Source organism: Sinohyriopsis cumingii, chromosome 16 (assembly GCF_028554795.1).
Source record: "Sinohyriopsis cumingii isolate HCF-2022 chromosome 16, ASM2855479v2, whole genome shotgun sequence".
NCBI lineage: Eukaryota > Metazoa > Mollusca > Bivalvia > Unionida > Unionidae > Sinohyriopsis > Sinohyriopsis cumingii.
The window spans coordinates 26364903-26387892 of record NC_142976.1 but is presented as its reverse complement, the minus strand read 5'-3'; the positions used below and the strand labels follow the sequence as shown (position 1 = coordinate 26387892).

Below are 22990 nucleotides of genomic sequence, written 5' to 3'. Positions count from 1 at the left end.
CGTTCATACTGTAGGAATGCATGAGACCTTTTATCTTGCTAGAGACCATACATTCATACTGTAGGAATGCATGAGACCTTTTATCTTGCTAGAGACCATACATTCATACTGTAGGAATGCATGAGACCTTTTATCTTGCTAGAGACCATACATTCTAATTGTAGGAATGCATGAGACCTTTTATCTTGCTAGAGACCATACATTCATACTGTAGGAATGCATGAGACCTTTTATCTTGCTAGAGACCATACATTCTAATTGTAGGAATGCATGAGACCTTTTATCTTGCTAGAGACCATACATTCATACTGTAGGAATGCATGAGACCTTTTATCTTGCTAGAGACCATACATTCTAATTGTAGGAATGCATGAGACCTTTTATCTTGCTAGAGACCATACATTCATACTGTAGGAATGCATGAGACCTTTTATCTTGCTAGAGACCATACATTCTAATTGTAGGAATGCATGAGACCTTTCATCTTGCTAGAGACCATACATTCATACTGTAGGAATGCATGAGACCTTTTATCTTGCTAGAGACCATACATTCTAACTGTAGGAATGCATGAGGCTTTTTATCTTGCTAGAGACCATACATTCATACTGTAGGAGTGTATGAGACCTTTTATCTTGCTAGAGACCATACATTCTAACTGTAGGAATGCATGAGGCTTTTTATCTTGCTAGAGACCATACATTCATACTGTAGGAATGCATGAGACCTTTTATCTTGCTAGAGACCATACATTCTAACCGTAGGAATGCATGAGACCTTTTATCATGCTAGAGACCATACATTCTAACTGTAGGAATGCATGAGGCTTTTTAGCTACCAAGCAATGCCAGGTTTTTATATTGCTGCCAAAAGGCAGTGCATATAACATAATGACATTGTCTGTTTGTCTCTCCCTCTGTAGGTCAATGCATCTATTGTCTTTTTTATTTCTGTAAAATACAGCCAAACAGACACAGAGTCATGGTTTCTTTTGAAATTCTGTATCACAACTTTGTAGTGACAGTGAATTGATTGAAATAGTTTTGTTAGTTAGGTTTATCTCTGATGGTTTGCATCTTGTCATGGAAGAAATTTGCAAACAGGTTCAGTAGGTCAACTAGACAGAAGGTCATTGGAATTGGTGTACATCGGCATGTTAGTAATATCAAAGAACTCTTTGCTTGTGTGTCTGTGTGTGATTTGGATTTTTAATGTAGCTTTAACAATTTTTTAGTCATATGGCTGCCATGTCTGCAGTGTGACAGATTATAGTGATGTCTAGCACTGGGGCATCATAATGCAGACATGTTGCATGATGTCCCACCCAGTCACATTATCCAGACACAAGACAACCAGTCCTAGGACTAACCTCTTAATGCTGAGTGCCAAGTGAGACAACTGTTAGCACCATTTGTATAAGTCTTTGGTATGATTTGGCAGGGGTTCAAACCCATGACCTCACACATCCAAAGCAGACACTCTAACCACTATTCCACCAGACTGTGAACTCTTTGCTGCTGGAACTTTCTTTGATCTTAGTATCTGAGTAGGTTGATATTGCTGCATGGACTATGTGACATTCTTCTTAATGGCTTAATAGATTTGTTTATGAACAGTAAGACTGGATGAATGCCAAAGCCTCTCAGCTTTATATTGTTGTCTTTTAGCAGCATGAAGCTAGTCCATCCAGTCTAGTGTACAATGTGGTATGGCATGCTGTTTAGTGATTATTTGATGAGGGTCTTTAATAGTACAAACAATTCGACTGGCCAGTATTATAGCACTGGGGTAAGACAATTGAGAAAAAATCTTATAGATCTTGTTTCCAAAGGAAGTAAATGAAGAAAGATATTCCAGTAGAACAGCCAATGCATGATGAACACAATAACATAGACAAAGACAGTAACTAAGTGCATATATCTTGAAACACAGCACAAATATCAGAGTAGCTCTCTCAAACCTGTTAAGTAATAGCAGCCATTCATTCCAGTATGAAGGGCATTCTATTAAATTGGGATAGACTAAGCAGTCACTGTGAATGTGTATCAGTGAACACTTAAGGCAGGGAGAAACCACTACTTGGTTAGAAAATACCTGGCCAGTAACTAGAGACCATTACACACATGAGATTTATATAGGAAATTTGCCAAGGGGGAAGGGGGAATTAGAATGGTTATTTTGAGCAGGTGAACATTAGGGAAGGTTTGACTAACTTTGTTTTGCACCTTCTGCCTCCACAAAACATTTTGAATGACTTGCACTTGTGCTAAGGGTGAAACCTATTTATATTGAGGTCAAAAGGTCTAAGGTCAAGGTCACCATGACTGAAGGAAGAAAAGTAGCTTCCATACAGTAACATTAGTTCTATATCGCACCTGGACCAACTATGGATTGTTTACGCTTGGGATAAGGAAGAATCCTGTCAGTTTTCGAGTCAAGATTTCCAAGATCAAGGTCACTGTGACTGAGAAAAAAATGGTTCCTGCACAGTAATTTTAGTTCTGCATCACCTATTCAGACTACACTTTGTGTATGCTTTGTACTTGGAGTGTAAGGAAGAAGCCTGATGTAGTTTCAACATCACATACTCAGACTACACTTTGTTTATGCTTTGTACTTGGAGTGTAAGGAAGAAGCCTGATATAGTTTCAACATCACATACTCAGACTACACTTTGTGTATGCTTTGTACTTGGAGTGTAAGGAAGAAGCCTGATATAGTTTCAGCATCACATACTCAGACCACACTTTGTGTATGCTTTGTACCTGGAGCGTAAGGAAGAAGCCTGATGTAGTTTCAACATCACATACTCAGACTACACTTTGTGTATGCTTTGTACTTGGAGTGTAAGGAAGAGGCCTGATGTAGTTTCAACATCACATACTCAGACTACACTTTGTGTATGCTGTGACCCTTGATTTTTCATCATCCTAATATTGTTTCTGCAGCTTAATGTTACTTGAGATTTCAGATTTCATCCCAGTTTATCATGTACCTTGAATTAGCTTCATTTATCTCATTCCACAACATCCTATATAAGAGTTATGTCTCTCTTTGTTTACTTTTTCCAAGGTTTGTTGGACTTCAACCAAATTTGGTATGCAGCTTTTCTATTGATGAAACATTAAATGAGTTTGATTTAAAGAATTCCATATCATGGTTTGGAAGAGTAATGGCCCTCAAATGCCCATAGCTTTCTTTCCTATTACAAGTTCCTCAGTTTAAGGTCCTGCCAAGAAATTGTATCTATTGGGACCCTCAGGGTCTATGTATTTTGTTAGGAGAAGTCAGTAGAATAAACAGCATAGACCCTGATCTGCTTGCACATTATGTGGTGGAGGATTTGAGTTGGTGTTGTTTGGAATTGGACTTCTAAGCATGAATATATGGTATTTATCTCTCTTTGGCTAGATCATTATCAGACTCCATAATTATTGATGCTTCTTAACTAGATATAATCATACAGTATATGGCAAAGGAAATACTGCACTCCCTCATTATAAGGCCTTCTTTTTATCATTGTTCTTATTATATGACAGGTACAGTTGTGGGTACATTTTCATTATTCAGTTGTGTAATTATATGTATTATGTTTGTCATTATATGGCAGTCTTACTAAAAGTTAGTAAACTCCATGGCTCTCATGGACAGCATTATAATGAGGGTATACTGTTATCTTTTCATCATTATAAGTTAGTTGGACTATAAGATGGTATACTCTATGGCTGCCTTGGATGCCATTATAATGAGGTTATACTGTATCATATACTTCTTATAAGGTTGTCTTCTATAAGATGGTACATTCAGTGGCTCTGATGGACAGCACTGTAATGAGGTTATACTGTATCATATACTTCATTATAAGGTGGTCTTCTGTAAGATGGTACATTCAATGGCTCTCATGGACAGCATTATAATGAGGGTATACTGTATCTTTTCATCATTATAAGTAAGTTGGACTATAAGATGGTATACTCTATGGCTGCCTTGGATGCCGTTATAATGAAGTTATACTGTATCATATACTTCATTATAAGGTTGTCTTCTATAAGATGGTACATTCAGTGGCTCTGATGGACAGAATTATAATGAGGGATTGCTGTTATAACATTATTACCACTTACAGGCCGCATAGTGCAGCATGCATATACAGATGACTGCAAAAAAATCACTTCACTCCCTTAAAAGAATTGAATGTGTGAAATAAACTCTCTCTTGCTTTTACTTGGATGTCCTTTTCTTTACTTTCTAATGCATAAGAATTGGTGTAATTGGTCTTAGACACTGGAACAACACATCTACTTTACTAAAACATGTATAAAACTAATCTTCAAGGAACCGGTACGTTTATTCTTAAAAAAATGAAATTTTGAAAATTAGATACAGATCCAGAGTATAATGATGACCTCACCATTGTAGTGCAGTTTAAATTTTTTGAAAATTGGTGAAATCTCTTTATATGCATTCATATTAGTCTTAGGACATATTATAAACTTTATTTCCCATGGTCCTTCAGGAACCTATAACAGGAATATCCAAGTCTTTGACCTAGACACCAAAGAGCATGTGAACTCCCTTAGGGGCCATATTGGCACCATTACAGATCTAACAGCCTCCCCCTCAGGACGATTTCTCTTCTCCAGCTCAACTGATTCATCTGTGAAGGTAAATGGAGTAAAATAGTGACTTAAGGGTTTCAGATGGTCCTAGCAGGGGGCATTAGGATTCTTAGTTCATTTCTACCAAAAATATTTGCACCCATTTAAAGTTTATTTTGCATAAAATGGTTGGGTCCATTCCCATTATCTCAAGGTCTATGAGAAAACAATTCTGAAACTTTGGTGGTTTGGTTTAGCAGTAGAAGTCACATTGTATTAATCAGCACCAGGAGCTGAGACAAATGAATCAGTCTCCATAACTGTCAGTCAATACACTAGTTCTTTCAAGAAAACTGGGACTGAACTTCATTTTGCTTCTAATACACAAGGCATCTCGGTCTGTAAATCAGCAGATCACACAGCCAGCAAACAACGATAGATCTTTTTTCTTTAATTTGAAACTAGTAAATGCATTCTTAATTTCCAGTGCAAGCTTTAATAGAGAAAAGTGGCTTGTTTTCATTTCTCTTCATGAACTGCAAAAAAAATGTCAACCTCAACAATATTTACTTAAAAAACAAATTTAATAATGAGTTGTCAACAGGCACAGACTTGTGCATCCACTATTAAGTATTTGTTGGGCAAAATAATGCATCTTTGTTGAGTGAAAGAGCATTAGAGATGCAGCCATACTGCTTAATGCCATACCTGCAATCTATATTTGGCATTACAATTTTGTTTCATATGTAAGGTCAAAACACTGTAATTGCAAGGAATACAAGTAAAAGTTACTTTACATTTTGTTATGCTACGATGAGTGTAATGTTTGTTCCAAGATAAGAGCCTTCTGTTTAGAAAAAGTCAGAGCAAAAGTTATGTATCACAAAATTTTCTTAAAATATTTGCAGAAACTGTTACCAAATTGCATCAGATCAGTTGAGGAAGACACACTTCACTTAAAGAATACATTTTAAAATGAGTATATTGCTAAAAGAAATTTTCTCTGTAAGTTTATCTTTTCTTCCAATGATGACTGAAACATTGCAGACCTTGAAATGTCTGGAGCTGCTTTATGGCAGGTTGTAAATCGGCTTTGAAGTTTACAACTGATTTAAGTAAGAACTGGACATGCTGTGATGTAGAAAGAGATTGGTCTCAGTACATTTAGGGCAGCTAAGGCCAGATAGAACAAGAGGTATGTTCATCCAAGGGGACATGGTAGCTTATATCATAATTTATTCTGAGAATTATCAGTTAAATAAATTTGTGGATTTGTTAACTGCTTTTACATTTCTGCATAATAAAAGCTGGATAACTTTCCCCAGCTGAACAGAGTTTTAATGTATTAGATTACGGAAGTACAATGGCTTTATGTGTTGTATTTGAAAGCCTTGTTATATTGGGGCCAAATCATGAGAGAATGCAACATCAAAAATGTAAATGTTTCCACTTTCAACATATGCAATCAAACCTGTATTAAGAAATAACATCTCAACCACTTTTTCTGCTCTCATAAACTATTTTACAGTGAAATAAACTTCCATTTAGCAGCCACCATTCTTTAGAATCCACTTTTCTCACTTACCAGAGGATTGCTGCTTGAGTCAGGTTTAATTGTATGTTTTTTTACGCTTATCAAGATGTAGGGGAAAATATGTATAATGTTTAACATGATAGATCTTTATAAGGTGATTGACTTTTCATAGATGCACTAGTCCATCTTGTCAAAGGTCTCTTTACTGACATGCCTGCTATCCTAAAAATTCCCAACACTAGACAGAGTTAGGAAGAAATATGGTGTCTGTTCATACACTTTGAGGCCTTAATCTTGAGTTCAACTTGCAAAAATATTTTTTTTGTATTAAAAAATATCTTCGTAAATATATAGAATTCATTTATTCATGTTTAAAACCACCATTAAAAACCAGGCTGACAGATGAGATGAGTATTTTTTGAGACACACCATTAAAAACCAGGCTGACAGATGAGATGAGTATTTTTGAGAAATATTTTACTTTATTACAGAACATATAAAATAAATCTGTGCTATTCCACCTTACCCTGGAATGCCTGCATCAATAAGAAGAGGAATCGTCTGGAAGGGAGACAACTTTTATTTTGGTCCAAAATTTGGCTACGTAATAGTTATAAATCTTTTTGCATGTTTGCTTTTTTGTATAATAAAACAAAATGCAAATTGTGAAGAATGCCCTATCCAAATGCATTCTGTTTCACTATTAAAATGGGGGCAGAGCTCTTTGCATTCTTCCCAACAATTTTGACAGTGACTTTTAAAGTTTATTTTCCAGTGATCAAATCTTGGCATGTATATCCCTAAGTCAGAGGAAATTTACAAATTAAGGAAGTTATATTCATTAAATGAGTTATTGCTGAGTGCATGTAATCACTACACAAAACATGTTATATTTTCTCTATTTGCATGCAAATATCTAATAACATCTTTTGTGGGGTTTTCATCCTATTAAGGTAACAAATAAATTAATCTTGTATTCAGTAAAAATAAGGAATGCACCATTACAAAAGAAAGTTTCCATGACAGAATTCAAGCCAGGTGACAGTTACCTTTTCGGACACTATTAATCTCATGAAATATATATTCAAAATTCTGGCTGCAGCCATCTGGGAATTTTTTTTGTCCTGGGCTATGTCCTTGGAAACATTCCTACCAATTATAAGCATAATTGACTCAACTGTTCTTGAGAAAATGCTGATAATAGGATTTCAATATGGTTGATATGGAAGCTTCACTGTTGCTGGGGAGCCATCCTAGAGGACACAGTTTTGATAGGACATGTACTAACAAACATTCTAACAAAGCCTGATCAGAATTGGCTCAGCCATCCTGGAGAAGTTGGAAATGGTTTTTCCATATGGTTGTTATGAAAGCCACACTGTTGCTAGGGGAGTCACTCTGGACACAATTATGATAGAGCATCCCCAAGGAAACATTCCCACCAATTTTGATCAAACTTACGAGTTCTTGTAGAGAAGCAATAACTTCTTATTCGAGATCCAATAATATTGTAAGTCATGCAATTGTAGCATCAGAGTTTGATGAATTTGGCATGTAAACTAAATTTGCTAAATTGTTCATTTTACAGTATTTGAAGTGACATTGCATCTAATAACACATCATATACAGAGTGCATAGTATTGTTGCAAATGTCACAAATTCACTATATTAGTAAAAATATTACAATAATAAAATGTTGAGTTATACCAGGGATTTAAAATTTTTATAAAAGTGATCTTGCCTAAGGCAAGCTGGCTGGAAAATTGAACTTACCCTTGGGAAATTTGAGCTTGCCCCAAATATGGTTGGGTGGAAAAGGGTTTCAAAACAGCTAGATTTTGAAAGAGCGAGATTATGGTTTTCTTTCCTCATTTAAGTTGAAATGATCTTGCAGATTTAAGCATGCATCCAGTAGGAAAACAAGGTAAAAATGAACCCATTGCTGAAATTAAAAAAAAAAATATCAATGATTTCACTCTATCCAGTTCTTCTGGGGTTTGCTGTGTCCACTCACATGTCTGCTTATTATCATCCAGTTGTCATGAATGGCCGACATGCATTGAAATGTTTGACAAGCCAACACAAAATTGCATGTCTTCATGGCTCGAATTCTGTTCTTTTTTATAGGGACCTATAATCAGAATGTGCAGATTTTTGATATCATCACTCAGCAACATGTTCAGACACTGACTGGTCACATTGGCACAATTAATGGCGTAGTTGTCTCCCCATCAGGAAGGTTCCTCTTCACAGCATCTATTGACAGTACTGTGCAGGTGAATTCACATTTCTGTTATCCACCTTGTGTGGGTTATACAATTTATACTACACAATATTTGTGTGGACAAATTCCTTGGGCAGTGGATGATGTTTTTTAAAGTCAACCCACGAGTCATTGTAAAAGAAAAGCCTGTTTATTATATACTTTTAACTAAATAAAGACATAAAAATGTTATTTGCATATCCATAAGTTTAAAAATGAAACATAGTGTTCTAAGTTAAAAATTCAATGTTTCACCTTCACAGAAAATAATTACAAATACCCTCAAAAAATTGTAAGCTCACATTGTATTAATCCCATATATGCAATCTTTATAACATCACACAACAGTGATGATGTAAATGGAACTGTTATAATGTGGCACCATTAAAGGCTTCAAAGGGGTAAAAATACCAGTAGTCTCATTTTGACAGTGAAGCCATTATATTTCCATAAGTAATCATGCATTTAACATTATTTGTTTAAAACAAATTTTGCTTTCAGATTGCAAATTTCAGATGTTTGGTACAAAGTTAACATTGGAATGTAAAAATATGTATCTCTGTCCATTCAAAAGACAGTCCAGCAAGGTTTTAATACATATCATCCAAAAGGCTGTTTTTTTTTTTGTTTAATGCTATTTTTCAGCACATGCATGCTGGCCAGTATATTTAGTCGAAGAATAACCCAGGAGCCAGGGCAAAACCATCAACTCATGGGAAGCTACTGTCAAGCCTTCTCACATACCTACATTGGCTGTCAAGCCTTCTCACATACCTACATTGGCTGTCAAGCCTTCTCACATACCTACATTGGCTGTCAAGCCTTCTCACATACCTACATTGGCTGTCAAGCCTTCTCACATACCTACATTGGCTGTCAAGCCTTCTCACATATCAACATTGGCTGAGCCAAGACTCGAACCTATGCAGAGATAGACCACTCTCTCACCCAGGGACCCACAAAAGGCAAATTTTTTATTGTTATGGTGTTATCTGTCACTCTATACATCTACCTGTCACCTTTTTTTCTGCACAATAGCTTTAGTTTTACACTGTGTACCTTTGAGATTATTGAAAGAAGACATATGGTTTATGCGGAGTCACAGACGTGGACTAATTTTTGCATGGCTTGCATTTGGGGAGAGCAAGATGTCTATTGATTTCAGGGTTGAAAGGTCTAAGTTGAAAATTTTGTTAAGTCCAGTTAGAAGATACAGTAATTGTTTAGCTCAAAACTGCATATTGTGACCAAAGTCAGGGCCAACAAATTAAAGGTCAAGGTCGTTGTGGTTTAAAGAAAAGTGGGCATTAACTTTTATTCTAAGTTCCTTTACCAAACTTTGTGGATGGTTTGCGCTTAGGGTAAAAGCCTAATCCATTGATTTTGCAGGAGTGAAAGGCCCATGGTCAAAGACATGATAAGTCACATAAGAAAAAAATTGGTTTCACATTTTGTTCACAACTGCATACCTTGATCGAACCATTGATACTCAGTTCATAATTTCCCAAGAGTCAATAGAGGATTGTAAAACATGGACCAGGCATGTAATGTCCTGTTCACTGTACTCTAGTTGTGAATTTATTTTCTAGTTGGTTAAATTAAAACCAGACTTTGAATCTGCTGTTCACAAATTGGGCTTTCCTGCTGACATGGGCATTACTTTGAAACATTTCTTCTAACTGATATATGTTCCAGTTTAAAGCATATAATAATGAGATCTTGTATTTTAAATGTTTGGTTTTTTCCTTCAATTTATCCACAGCATAAGCCATTCCATTGTTTACTCCACTCTTGTTTACACCTTGGACTCAGACAGGAATAGTGTATATTTCCTAGGGTACCTCTTCTTTTCTTTTAAATGTTTACATGGATCTAAAGCTGTACCGATTAATCGGTTATACTCATAATCGGGCCGATTATTAGAACAATCGGTATAATCAGTATCGTCAGAAATAATCGGTGCTGATTTAAACAAATTTCCAAAATATAAATTTAATCATAACATTCATCTTGACATGGTTTGAATTTTAAATCAGAATTAAAAAGTGGAAATTAAGGAATAAACATTTGATTTGGGGTTAATTGAAAGACAGTATATTTTTAAAAGTAAATACTTTTTAACACGCTTGCTGATTGTCTGCTCACAACAAATTATCAATACCATTCATGCACTCATCCTAATCACAGCAGCCAACCAGCCAATGAGGCCTCGTGTGGCTGTTGAACTTCCAGCATACACATTACAGGGATGGTCCTGGCTTTTAAAAAGTTGTTGCCAAACAAAAATCTTCAATCTCAATATTTTGTTGCCAATTTTCAAAAAATATCGCCAGAATAAGTAGTGAATATTTGTCCAAGACTATTAATGTAATAGGCAATGAAAATTGAAAAAGATGGGATAGTTTTTACTTTATTGACAACAAGCAATACAGCCATAATATTACAAAATAAATCATTACATGATTGTTTTGCGCTACTTCCATGGTCTTTGCATTGCGCATCACCGTTAGTGCATAGGTCTAACTGTTGTCACCTGAAATAAATGCATTATCAATGTAAAATACCTACTTTCCTACAGTCTCTCTTTTTTTAATAGAAACATCAGGTATTAAGCAAATCTATATTATGTATATTATTTTCCAATAATAGTTTTGTAAGAAACTTTATTTAGATAATGACATTTTAATACTAAAACCCTGTGATCATACTTTGCAATGTAAGATAAGTGACGTAAAATGCGACTGTCGATTTCACTCATTCAGGAATTAAACGCCCCCTCCCTTTTATGGTTAGCTTCACAAAGCACATCTCCATCAACCAGAGTTCAGAAATTTATTTTTACTGTGCTTTACATACTTTGCTTGTTAGTGAATTGCTTCCTAAATCCCAGGAATGATCACTGAATGCTGTAGATTTTTTCTTGACAAGCAAATTATGATCTCCATTCCCACCAATGAAACTTACACGTCAACTTGACCTGGCATTAGTGTACCATATATATAAGTATTGACTACCATCATTAAATTAAAAGAAAGAACGTAGAAACATATCACAGAGCATATGTGCCCCCAAAAGACTAATTCGGAATATATGTTATTTAGTAAAGAGTTTTATTTGCATATATGAGTTAACAATAAGAAATAAGGTGGGATATAAAATGTGGGAAATAGGTATCACATGTATGGTAGCTTGAGACCACATTTGAACTATTAACATAAATCTGCAACCATTTTAGACATTGTTAATTATAACAAAAATAGGGCTTGGTTTACTTGTCAATCAAATGCTAGTGCTTTCACTAACTGTAGAACAGGCGGTTTCTTGAAATAATTGGTCTCATAATTGGTATCGGCATTTTTAATAATCGGCTATACACGGTATCGGAATAATCGGCAAAAAGTGGCATTTGGTACAGCTTTACATGGGGATCCCAAAAGATTGGCCTTTTTTTACTGCAGAATAATTGTGATTAATTTCCAGAAATATGCTTCTATGTTTGCTTCAAACAAAGCAGCTGTTTGAATGATTGGTTGGAAAGATACATTTATATGTAACTATTCCTCTATGAACAATCAAACTGATGGGGCAAAAAGTTACATTCTTAATACAGCTGCCATTTTTTCAAATTATCATTAGGTACATGGCTGTATTTTGACATTAATATTGCAGTGGCCCCTTACAGAAAGCAACATGGTTATTAATGATTGTAATACAAAGAATGCCATTTTGGGATCTCAGATGGCATATGCATGGTAAATGACTTCAAAATAAAGGGCATCCTAAAATGAAATCATATCGACTGAACATTGTCAGTCATAACAGTGCACAATTAGGCAAACAATATATGCTAAATGTTTCAAGTTTAAACTCTTCCATGTTGTCTTATTCCTGTTGTGAAAGAGACTAAAATTTGAGGGCTTATTTTTTAACCACAAACAAACTTTCCTTCCTCATGTTAGATACCTCTGGGACAAATGTCAAAACATCTTGGATTTAATACAAGTCATGACAAACACCAGATTAGGAGCAATTTAGGAGATCTTGATCCAATTATTCAGGTCATTAATAAGATCTAAACTTGATTATGGCTCAGTTGTGTAAAAATCTGTGTAAATCTTACCTGTTGATGCTTGATTGGGGACTTTGGATGTTTTTGAACTTCACTATACTACTAAACTATCTTTTTTTCCATTTAATCTCACATATGATGTTTTACACCATACCTTGTAAACTCAGAAACCAAATTTCATTCTTCATTCTAACATGTGAATTCTAGATATGGCAAATATCAATAGTCCCAAATGAACACTTTTGTTATCAAACCCCCCCCAAATAATATTTGATCTTTCATAATTCAAAACATTTTGAGCATTTCCGTTCCTTTTTTGAGTAAAGTCAAAACTCCCTATCATACAGTTTGAACAATGGTGACAAGGTTCAAACTGCCTTTGTAAAATCATGACACCATTTGTAGCTGGTTAACAGACGAAGCGTCCAATTTGTACTGAAGAAATTACAGCCATGCTAAACTATTTGAACTACATTGAAACCTATCATAAAACAAATTTCATCAATTTTTTTTACATTCCCTTTGCTCAAAGTCTTGCATGATCTTAAATTTGACAACTCATTAAAATCCCAGATCTTACAGAAACAGAATTTGCATATACATTTCTGTAAAAAGTACTCTTTGCTGTTGGCTGCCTTGTCAGATTATGATAGGGTAGATAAAGCATCCAGAGCTACCTGTTTCCACATGGAAGAGTCCACATACTGTCTTTAAATATAATATAAATTGTCGTTTTCTTGATACGCAGCAAATTATGTGAAATGAAAACTCCAGAGATATTAAATTTATCACTGGAGAGCAGCATCACTCAGATGACATGGTATTGTACATATAGGACACACATACCTTAATCTTGCCTAACGCCTTAAGGGTAAATCTTGAGCCAAATGCATACCACCTTCTTGTCAGGAGTATCAACTCCCCCCCCCCCCCTTTGAGACAGGATTTTTTTCAGGTGAACTCAATTAAGGAACTTTACAGTGATATTCCACTGGAGAAAATTTTGTAAATATTAGGGAAAGCTCTTTATATAACAAATTTTGACCTTATAGTGTAAGGATTTTATACTTTTAGCTTTTTTATTACATTCTTCATCTAGCATATCATGTTCAAATTTTTGAAAGAGTTCGTCTTCCTGAAGTGTTTTCTGGAGTTCTTTATTTACCTTTTTACTTTTAATCAGCAGCATCTACAGTATATACTCTCTTATAAGTCAAGCCACACTGCAAACAACATAGATCCAGATCTGCCATTGTGTAATGCACCTGCAGATCAGGGTCTTTGTTGTTTGTTCTTCTGATTACTCCTAACAAACTGTAGACCCAGATCTGATGGCACATTATGTGCCAGCAGATCTGGGTCTGTGCAGTTTGCAGTTGTACTTGTCTTATAAGCAAGTTTAGAAGGTAATCATGTTGTTTTTTTTGCTGACATGCCATAAAATACTAATACATGCATACATACAACTTGGCTGCGGTTGCTGTTGCTTTTATGAATATCCTTTCAGTTCATTTTATCAGAAGATTTTCATCCATTAAATATATTATTGTTTACAATTCAAATTTTTCTTTTTGTAAATTGAGTTCCTACATGTCAACTTTATCATAAATTACACATGATTTTGTTTTCTTTTGTCTAAAAAAGCTTTTTAAATTCCGAATGTTATCACATCCATTAGTTTTAGGAAGATGTGGGTATGTGAGAAAGCTCGCTGGTTGCTTCTCGTGGGTTGGTGGTTCTTCCCAGCGTTTTCCCGGGTTCTTCCTCCACTATTAATACTGGCCGCCTTGCATAGCCTATCATGTGCTGAAATATGGCGTTAAACCCCACAACAACAACAACAACAAGAAGTTTAAGGAAGAAATCCAGGATCATGCATAAATCTTTTACAATTTAATGTTTTGAAATGAGCAGAATGTATATTCAACACAATGTTATACTTATAAAGATGTATACGTACATTTGCAATAAATAATTCCCAGTAGTTTGAAGGACAATAATTACATATATTGTTGTAATTCTGTGACTGTAGATTTGGAACCTTGAGAATTTCCTCCCCATCCAGACACTACAGCGCCATGAAGGTAGTGTCAATGCCCTGATATTGATTGGAGATTACTTAATGTCAGGATCAGCCGACTCAGAAATAAAGGTAAGCACTTTATCAGTTCTTATTCATCCAGAAGTAAATCTCAGCAGAATCCTGACTTTTGTTCTACCTTAAATAAGTGAGATTTATAATTGTATTACTGGGATAGCAGTGTTGTTAAAGGCATCAGTATTAAATGTTAAGCTTGACTGGTCATAAACGAGGAATGTTTATAGGATGGTCAGTCGTCCATCCATCCATTAGGTAAAGTTTGTTATTGCTAATCCACCTAAACCACTTGGAGGATTGCCATGAAACTCAACACATATATTCATCCTATGGTTTCGTTGGTCCTAAATGAAAATTGCTCTTCTCAGACATCCAATATGGCCACCAGAGTAGCCATCTTGAAAATCTTGTTATCTCTAATCCTTCTGAATGGATGGTCTTATCAACATGGAGTTTTCACTAAAATATTTTTTATGATATCTAATTTGTAACTGAAAATGGTGCATATGTGATATGGCCATCACAGGAGCCATCTTGAAAATCTTGTTATTGCTAACTCCTTCTGAATTAAAAGTCACATTAACATGGGGTTTTGGCAATAATATTTCTAATGATGTAGTTTCTAAATTAATATGGTACTGGTAGCACATCTGATATGGCCACCACATCTTAAAAATCCAATTATTTTTGTACACCTCCTAAATGGATGGTCAGATCAACATGGGGATTTTAATGAAAGACTTTTTTGTTGTCTGCTTTGGTCCTAAAATAAAAAATGGTGCTGCTCAGACATTCAGTATAGGCACCACAGTTGCCATCTTGAGAATCTTGTTATCACTACTTCTCCTGAATGAATGGTCATATCAACATTAGGTTTTCACTGAAAGCTTTCTTATGCTATCTAGTTCAATATGGCCACTGCAGCAGGCTTCTTGAAATCTTGTTATTGTTACTCCAAAAACAGAAAGTCATATTGGATTGGTGTTTTTGCTGGAAGACTTCTTAAGAAGCCTAGTTGGTCCTAAATTAAAAATGGTTCTGATCCAATGTTCAATATGGCTACCATAGTGGCCATTTTGAAAATCTTGTTATCACTACACCTCTTCAATGGAAAGTTATATTAGCTTGTGATATCTATTTGGTAATAAATGAAATTATGCCAGTCATGCATCTGGGCCATCTTTACAGTCTTGTTGTCACTACCCTTCTGAACAAATGGTCATACTGGCATGGAGTTTTAATCAAAAGACTTGTAATGATGTCCTAAATAAAAATGGTGCCAATTTATTATCAGCATGGCCATCAGCATGTGAAATTGCTTCCAGCCCTCTGGTCCAATGCCAGCTAATTTCATTGTGGACTGGAGCAAAACAGGAGTAGCCAGTCTGTCTGGCCACTGGGAATTTTAAGTACATTGGCAAAATTTAATATATATATATATATTGGAGACTTTTTGACATTAAGAGAAATAATAGAAACCAAGTAAAAATTAAATAACAGTGAATTGTTTCTGGTGACAACCTCGAATCTGGGTGAAATGACAAAATAAATAATTCACCCCTTGTTTGCATTCAGTAGACATTTGTAATTTCAGTTACAGTTTCCTCCAGGTCAGATGACATGTTGCTTGTAATATTTTAGGATTAAAGAATATTGGACTGCATAGCTTGATGTCATCAAACTAAATATTTGTCAAGTTGTTTGATAAGGATAAATATGGTAGTTTGAAGAGCTTGTGCAAAGTGGAATTTGAAATGATCACAGAAAATCTGACATGATAGTGTGTTACACAGTGTACTGAACAAAATTTTGAAAGTAGTCTGAATATGTGATATGAAACGTTCATAAAATAGTACCTCTGTAATCCAGCCTCATCATTAGAATGGCCTCCTGTAGCCCTGCCTGCTGTGCAACCCAGCTTCCTCAGTGGCATAGTCTTCTGTGTGGTGCAGCTTTCTCTATAGTCTAGCTTCCACTATAGCCCTGTCTCCTTTGTAACCTGACCTTCTCTGCAGCTCTGCCACCTTAGTACCCTTGCATAGTCTGTATCCTAATAGGCATTCTCTAAAGTTTTGTCTCAGTATTCTGGCCTCCTGTATCCCATTAGGTATTCTCTGTAGGTCTGTCTCAATAGCATTCTGGCCTCCTCTGTAGTTCTACTCCTGGCCTCCTCTATAGTCTTGCCTTCTCTATTGCCTATTCTCCGCTGTAGTCTGAATTTTTGTTGGTAGCCCAGCCTTGTTTGTAGATGTACAGGTATTTTGGTTTCAAAACAGGACCTTCTAATACTTATTTAACCTTTGTATACTGGTCACCTGTATAAATGGCCACATTGCTGGTCTAAGGTGGTTTCATTACATTTAGACTCTACAAATATTACATAAGCCATTCACCATTTCATTTTTTATCTTCAGGTTTTCAGACACTTCCAAATGCAGATGGGATTTGCCTGCAACACATGACCTTTACAGTACCTGAAGTACACACTATTTTCTCTGCCCATTGCAATTTAAGTCAAATTTTTGGGAAGAACTGTTTTTCCTGGCACCAAGAAATGGTCAAGCTCCTACAGTCAGCATTGTTTAAATTTATGAAAGAATGTCTTATTTCTATCTCATCAACTGCCCCATCAGGATGCTTAGATGATTGGTTGAACTGCCACTTGAGAGGACAGAGACATGCATTTTGCACTCTGTGGGTAACAAAAGCTGATTTAAACATTGGAATGCATTGATACAAGGACTGAATTCAGCTATGGGAACACAGCCTTATGTACAGAGAAATTTATAAGCTATATCATTGCCATAAAAAAATTTACTGAGAACTTTGCATAATTCTTAAATTTATATTACGCTTTTGTTTGATGTTATTAGGAGGTATGCATGATGAAAGCCTTTTTATGAGTAACAAAATATTGATAGATGAAATACAAAATACCAGAGCTGTAAAGATGGTGTAAAAGATACGAGATTAAACTGATATGATAAGTTACCTATTAACCAAACTGTTTATAAGTTAGAGCACCACGGAACAGACCATCTAAATTGTACATATTTAGCTAAAATACTTTGAATTGGACTGCTATTAAAGATTCCTGAAATTTGTTTTTTCTGGGCATGGCTAACATGAAATCGCATAAAAAATGCTTTAATATAATCTCACAAGAGTAAATGAGAAAACATATGAACATGTTACTTACTTGGTGTAGTAAGAACCAAACATATTTTTTAATTTAATAACTCTAAAGTTTATTTAACAACCCAATGGTAACATTTCCATTTACCATCTGGGCTGGAAAGAATATTAGTTTTATTGTTGTTGGAAGTGTGGCAAAATGTAATAAAGCTTATAGAAATTATTTTAGCATAGATATATATCGGGGATCCCAAAATACAGATGCCCTGCAAAAACATCCTTTTAGATTCCCTCACTATATCAATGTTCAGGGAAGCAATAAAAGTGTACCATGATAAAGGCAAGGGTGTTTTATTTTGGGGTACATTATATGGAATATAATTCAACTAACATAATGGAATTGATGACCATGCATGTGTTACATCAGGTATTGTGTTATACTGAGGTGTGCTGTAATGGTGTCCATGACCATGCATGTGTTATATCAAGTATCATTATACTGAGGTGTTACAAGGGGATCTATTACCATGCACATGTTATGTCAGGTATTGTGCTAGACTGAGGTTTGCTATAATGGGATCCTTGAACATCTGTGTGTTATATCAGGTATTGTGGTATACTGTACAGCTTTAGAGTGAGGGACCACTGTATAACTGAATCTTTTATTAACTAATAACTGAATCTTTTATTAACTAATAACAGAATCTTTATTAACTAATAACAGAATCTTTTATTAACTGATAACAGAATCTTTTATTAACTAATAACTGAATCTTTTATTAACTGATAACTGAATCTTTTATTAACTGATGTGCTGGCACATGCTTTATTATATGTTTTTTTTATATTAATTGAATTCCATGATGCATTGTATAAGCAGGTCTTTATAATCATTTCCATTTTGTATCATTCCATTGTAATTACATGATTTTTACATGATCTGGCCTACACTAGCTAGTTTGAGGCGTGTGATATGTACCACTAGCTAGTTTGAGGTGTGTGATATGTACCATCAGCTAGTTTGAGGCGTGTGATATGTACCATCAGCTAGTTTGAAGCGTGTGATATGTACCATCAGCTAATTTGAGGCGTGTGATATGTACCACTAGCTAGTTTGAGGTGTGTGATATGTACCATCAGCTGTTCAGACATAAAAAAAAATTATATCCCATTTGAACACACTTGTTGTTGGATACACATTGGTTTGGGACTATTTCACATGAGCAATAGATTATTCTGCGTAATCAAGAATGCAAGGAACATTCTAGTTGCTTGTAATGGGCCCCGGTAGTATGCACATAGTGTCAGCACTGTCTGCAACACACATTTAATGTAGCCATCTGGTTCCAGCAAGTCCCATTGTATGCATATATAATGCAATCTCCTGGTCCTTAAGCTTCCAATCAAGCCCTTTTTAAACATGTTCATATATGCCCAACCATTCCCTTTGATGACATACTTACATATAATGCAGCCTTGTGGCCTCAGCCAAGCTCTTTTTATTCATGTAAAAAGGATTATACACAATGTTTGTTGTAATGGAGTGTAAACTGTGGTCTCAAGAACAACTTGAGGATGGAGGATACTGCTGATTTTGCAGACTTCCATGCAACAATCGGTTTTATATTGTTGGATGTTAATTTTGTTGAAATTTGAGGATAAATCAATAGATTTAAAAATAAATGTACATATTTTAATCCTAAATAATCTCTACTCGTACAGTGTGGCAGCAGGTCAGGGTCAGTGTTGTTTGTTCTGCTGATTACTCTTAACAAACTGGATAGACCCAGATCTGAAGGTACTTTGTGTGATGGCAGATAAGGATCTGCATCATCTGCAGATCTATGTTGTCAGATTACATACAAAATTAAAACTGTTTGCAGAATTTTATTTTTTTCAAGTCTGTATAAGATTCCTATCAGTGAACTAGTTTACTTATTGTATATTCATTTCTCATTTGCCCCAAAATTGTGTGGGCAAGTTTCATGTTGCAACTAAAAGAAACGCAACATTCATGCATATTTCAAACACAGTTGTTTCAACTTTTTTAATTTTATTCTCTTAATAATATGACTATTTTTTTTTTATAATATGTGTCTTAGATTTTTATGCATGTACACAAATATTTTACCTCTATTCAAGTATTGTTCACTAATTAAAGTGATTGTTGTGCAAAAAAAAGCTATTTTCTTGTATGGACTTGCACTGAATTCTTGTGAGGGTGAATAAATTATTTTGATATAAAACTTTGATGTGATTATTTGACCCACTGCAAGTGACTATTTTTATGTAGTATTGCCCCAGTTTGTCCATTGCATCATCATTCTATCCAAAGTTCTATTTCTGCTCAGTAACTTTCTAGGTTGCAAAAAAAATTGGAATTAGACTTTACATTGAAAATATCCAGGTCAAGTTTGATTTTCACTTTTTTATGGCAAAATCTTCATTGAAGAGTTATGTCCCTGTTTGACTTAGAACCTCTCCCTTTCAGTTTTGTTTCAATTTAGAAACTTTGATGGATTGAAATTATTTGATATATGACTTTACATTAAAAAGACATAGGTCATGTTTCATTTTCACCATTTACTGTCAAAATATCTCTTAGTTCTGGCCCCTGTTTGAATTGGAACTTTTCACTTCAGTTTTCATGTGAAAACATTTGAATGACTTCATAGATTAAAACTAAATTTTGTCAGCGGTTTTATATAAAAAAGATTTAGGATTTAGTCAAAGTTTGAATTTTACTGATTTCTAACAAAATTTTGTCAATAGATTGGGTAACATTTGTGTAGCATTAACAGTGTGTGGAAGTTTTTGTTTCAATTATTATATTAGATGTGTAAAACATAGGTGTTAACTTTTTCAAAATGCTTATTGATCATATCCATAACAATGCTATTTGATGCAAACATCGTTTGAGGATAGCTGATGTGGAACACAAGTTTAAAAGTTATTGCTTTGGCTGAGTTTGGGTACTTAAAGAAGTTAGTGATAAAATTTTGATTCGGCAATTTCATGAGAGTATCTTAATGTTGTCATCAATGGTTATTTGCTATCATTAATGACTCAAGCAGGTTTCAGCACTAAAAATATTTTAAATTTTCTTGAATATTGAAAGTTACTCGATTAATAATATGTCACTCTCTTTAAGGAAAATATTTGCTCCGTGTTCTAGTCCCAAATTTCAAATAGTGTCTGATATGAGGGGTTAGATGTGGAAGATATGGAGTTTGTTCTTATCGGTGAAGTCATGAAAATATCTCCCAATAGAAGGTTAAGACCATGTAATACTTTTTATTCACAATAAGACTTGTTCATGGGGAATGACCAATCAACATCAAACATTTCAGTCTGTACATGTCACATTTTAAAACAAAGAGATAGAAAGAATAGATAATAGGTGCTGCATTCAAGTTGTTTAATTTATTTTATAACTGTATGAATCAGACTACTTTCCATAATTATATCTAATACTAAGAAGAACATTATAAAATGACTGTCTGTGATTCAGGTTCCAGTCAAAATCCATTAAAATGTATTTGATATACATTTATTAGTTTATATGAATTAACTGTGATGTGTATTTTGGACCAGTGGTCTTTATTATTAATAAAGCAGCTAAATCTTGAAATCATTTATGAAGTGGTGGCCCTTTTTTCACATAGACCTTTGCCCTTGAATTGCCTTATATTGGTGGGGGCATCCATGGCATATGGACAAAATTCTACTTGGATTACATTTGGTTTTAGACATTTCAAGGACACCAATAAATTGACAACATAAATTTAATACTGTACTATACTTATATTTAACAAATGCATCAGAAAATCAAAATATGAGGGCTAATTTTACATTATGACAACAAACTGCTCTGGTGGCCTAGTGGTTAGAGCATCCACCTTGGATGCAGGAGGTCATGGGTTTGAACTCCGGCAGAGTCATACCTAAGACTTCTGAAAATGACACTAACAGCTGCCTCATTTGGCACTCGGCATTAAGAGGATAGGGTTAGTCAGCCAGGTGTCAGGATAATGTGACTGGGTGGGACATTATGCTACATTTCTGCAGCATGATGCCCCAGTGCTAGATATCACTATAACTGACCCATTGTAGACACAGTAGCAACATGACTGATGTTTTTGTAAAGCTATGTTAAAAATCCTAACCTCACACACACATTATGACAACAGTATGAAAAGTAAGACATATGGCTGAAACGTAAGGCTTGGATAAGACCCCTCTGAAAAAAATCAATACTGCTTTGAAATAAGCATGTCTCTATAATGATCATTTCTAATTAAAAATATCAGCTATTATCATTCCATTTTGTAGGAAGCATAACTAAAGAAAATTCTGATTGTCATTACACCCTCAAATATGGTAATGTATATACTCCGAATTCGAAGTCCAGCTACACACGAGATAGACCATATTCTGTCACCACATTATGCACCATCAGACTAGGGTCTATGTTTTTTGTTCTACTGATTACTTCTAACAAACTGCACAGACCCAGATCTGCCACTGCATTATGTAATCTCAGATCTGGATGCAGGTGAACTAGACTGATAAGTATATATATATATATATATATATATATATATATATATATATATATATATATATATATATAGTATTCATACAAAAATAAAGAAACTTGGAACAATCTTGCAGGTATCAAATTTAACTACAATTTTCAAAAAATATAAATACTAGTTAGCATGATTTCTTATTGACTGGATATTCATCATGATTATAAGATGCTGTTATTGTTGTTGTTGTAGGGTTTAACGCCATTTTTCAGCACACGATAGGCTATACATGGCGGCCAGTATTAATGGTGGAGGAAGAACCCAGGAAATCCCCAGAAAGAACCACCGACCCTCGAGAAGCTACTGGCAAGCTTTCTCACATACCCACATTGGCTGAATCCGAGACTTGAACCTACGCAGACAGAGGTGAGATGGCAGTGATCCGTAATGGAGAGCGCTTTAGACCACTCGGCCACTCGGGGCCCCCTGCTGTTATCAATATCAATTAACATTTATTAAAAAAAACAAGAATCTTATTATGTCAAAAGGCAAACTTTCCTTATTTCTAGCAGTGAGAATAAACCTTGATAACAATTTAGCTTTGGCCAGTGATCTCATATGACCAGAATCAAGATTGCCTAAATGCTAGATCAAAGAGAAGCATATTCCTTGATACAAGACTGCAAAAACGTATTCAGTACCTTGTATACAAAATCAAGATTATGCTTTATTTTAGCATATAACTGCTCTAGAAAATGGAA

General features: G+C 34.9%; 1 protein-coding gene across 5 annotated transcripts in view; it reads left to right on the top strand.

Annotated features, from left to right (window-relative positions):
• The window catches only part of LOC149780109 (E3 ubiquitin-protein ligase TRAF7-like), a 76029-nt gene extending 54787 nt beyond the window's left edge, over positions 1-21242 (top strand). For 2 of the 5 annotated variants that reach the window (XM_089936881.1, XM_089936879.1), the window contains 4 exons: positions 8260-8408; positions 14497-14616; positions 16977-18692; positions 18817-21242. In XM_089936881.1, coding sequence (XP_089793007.1) covers positions 8260-8408; positions 14497-14616; positions 16977-17024 — 317 coding nt within the window. In that variant the 3' untranslated portion in view covers positions 17025-18692; positions 18817-21242. Of the gene's footprint in view, positions 1-4516; positions 4666-8259; positions 8409-14496; positions 14617-16976; positions 18693-18816 lie in introns of those variants that run through there. The other 3 variants (XM_089936880.1, XM_089936883.1, XM_089936882.1) reach the window with 3 other exon arrangements.
• The last annotated feature ends 1748 nt before the right edge of the window (positions 21243-22990 follow it).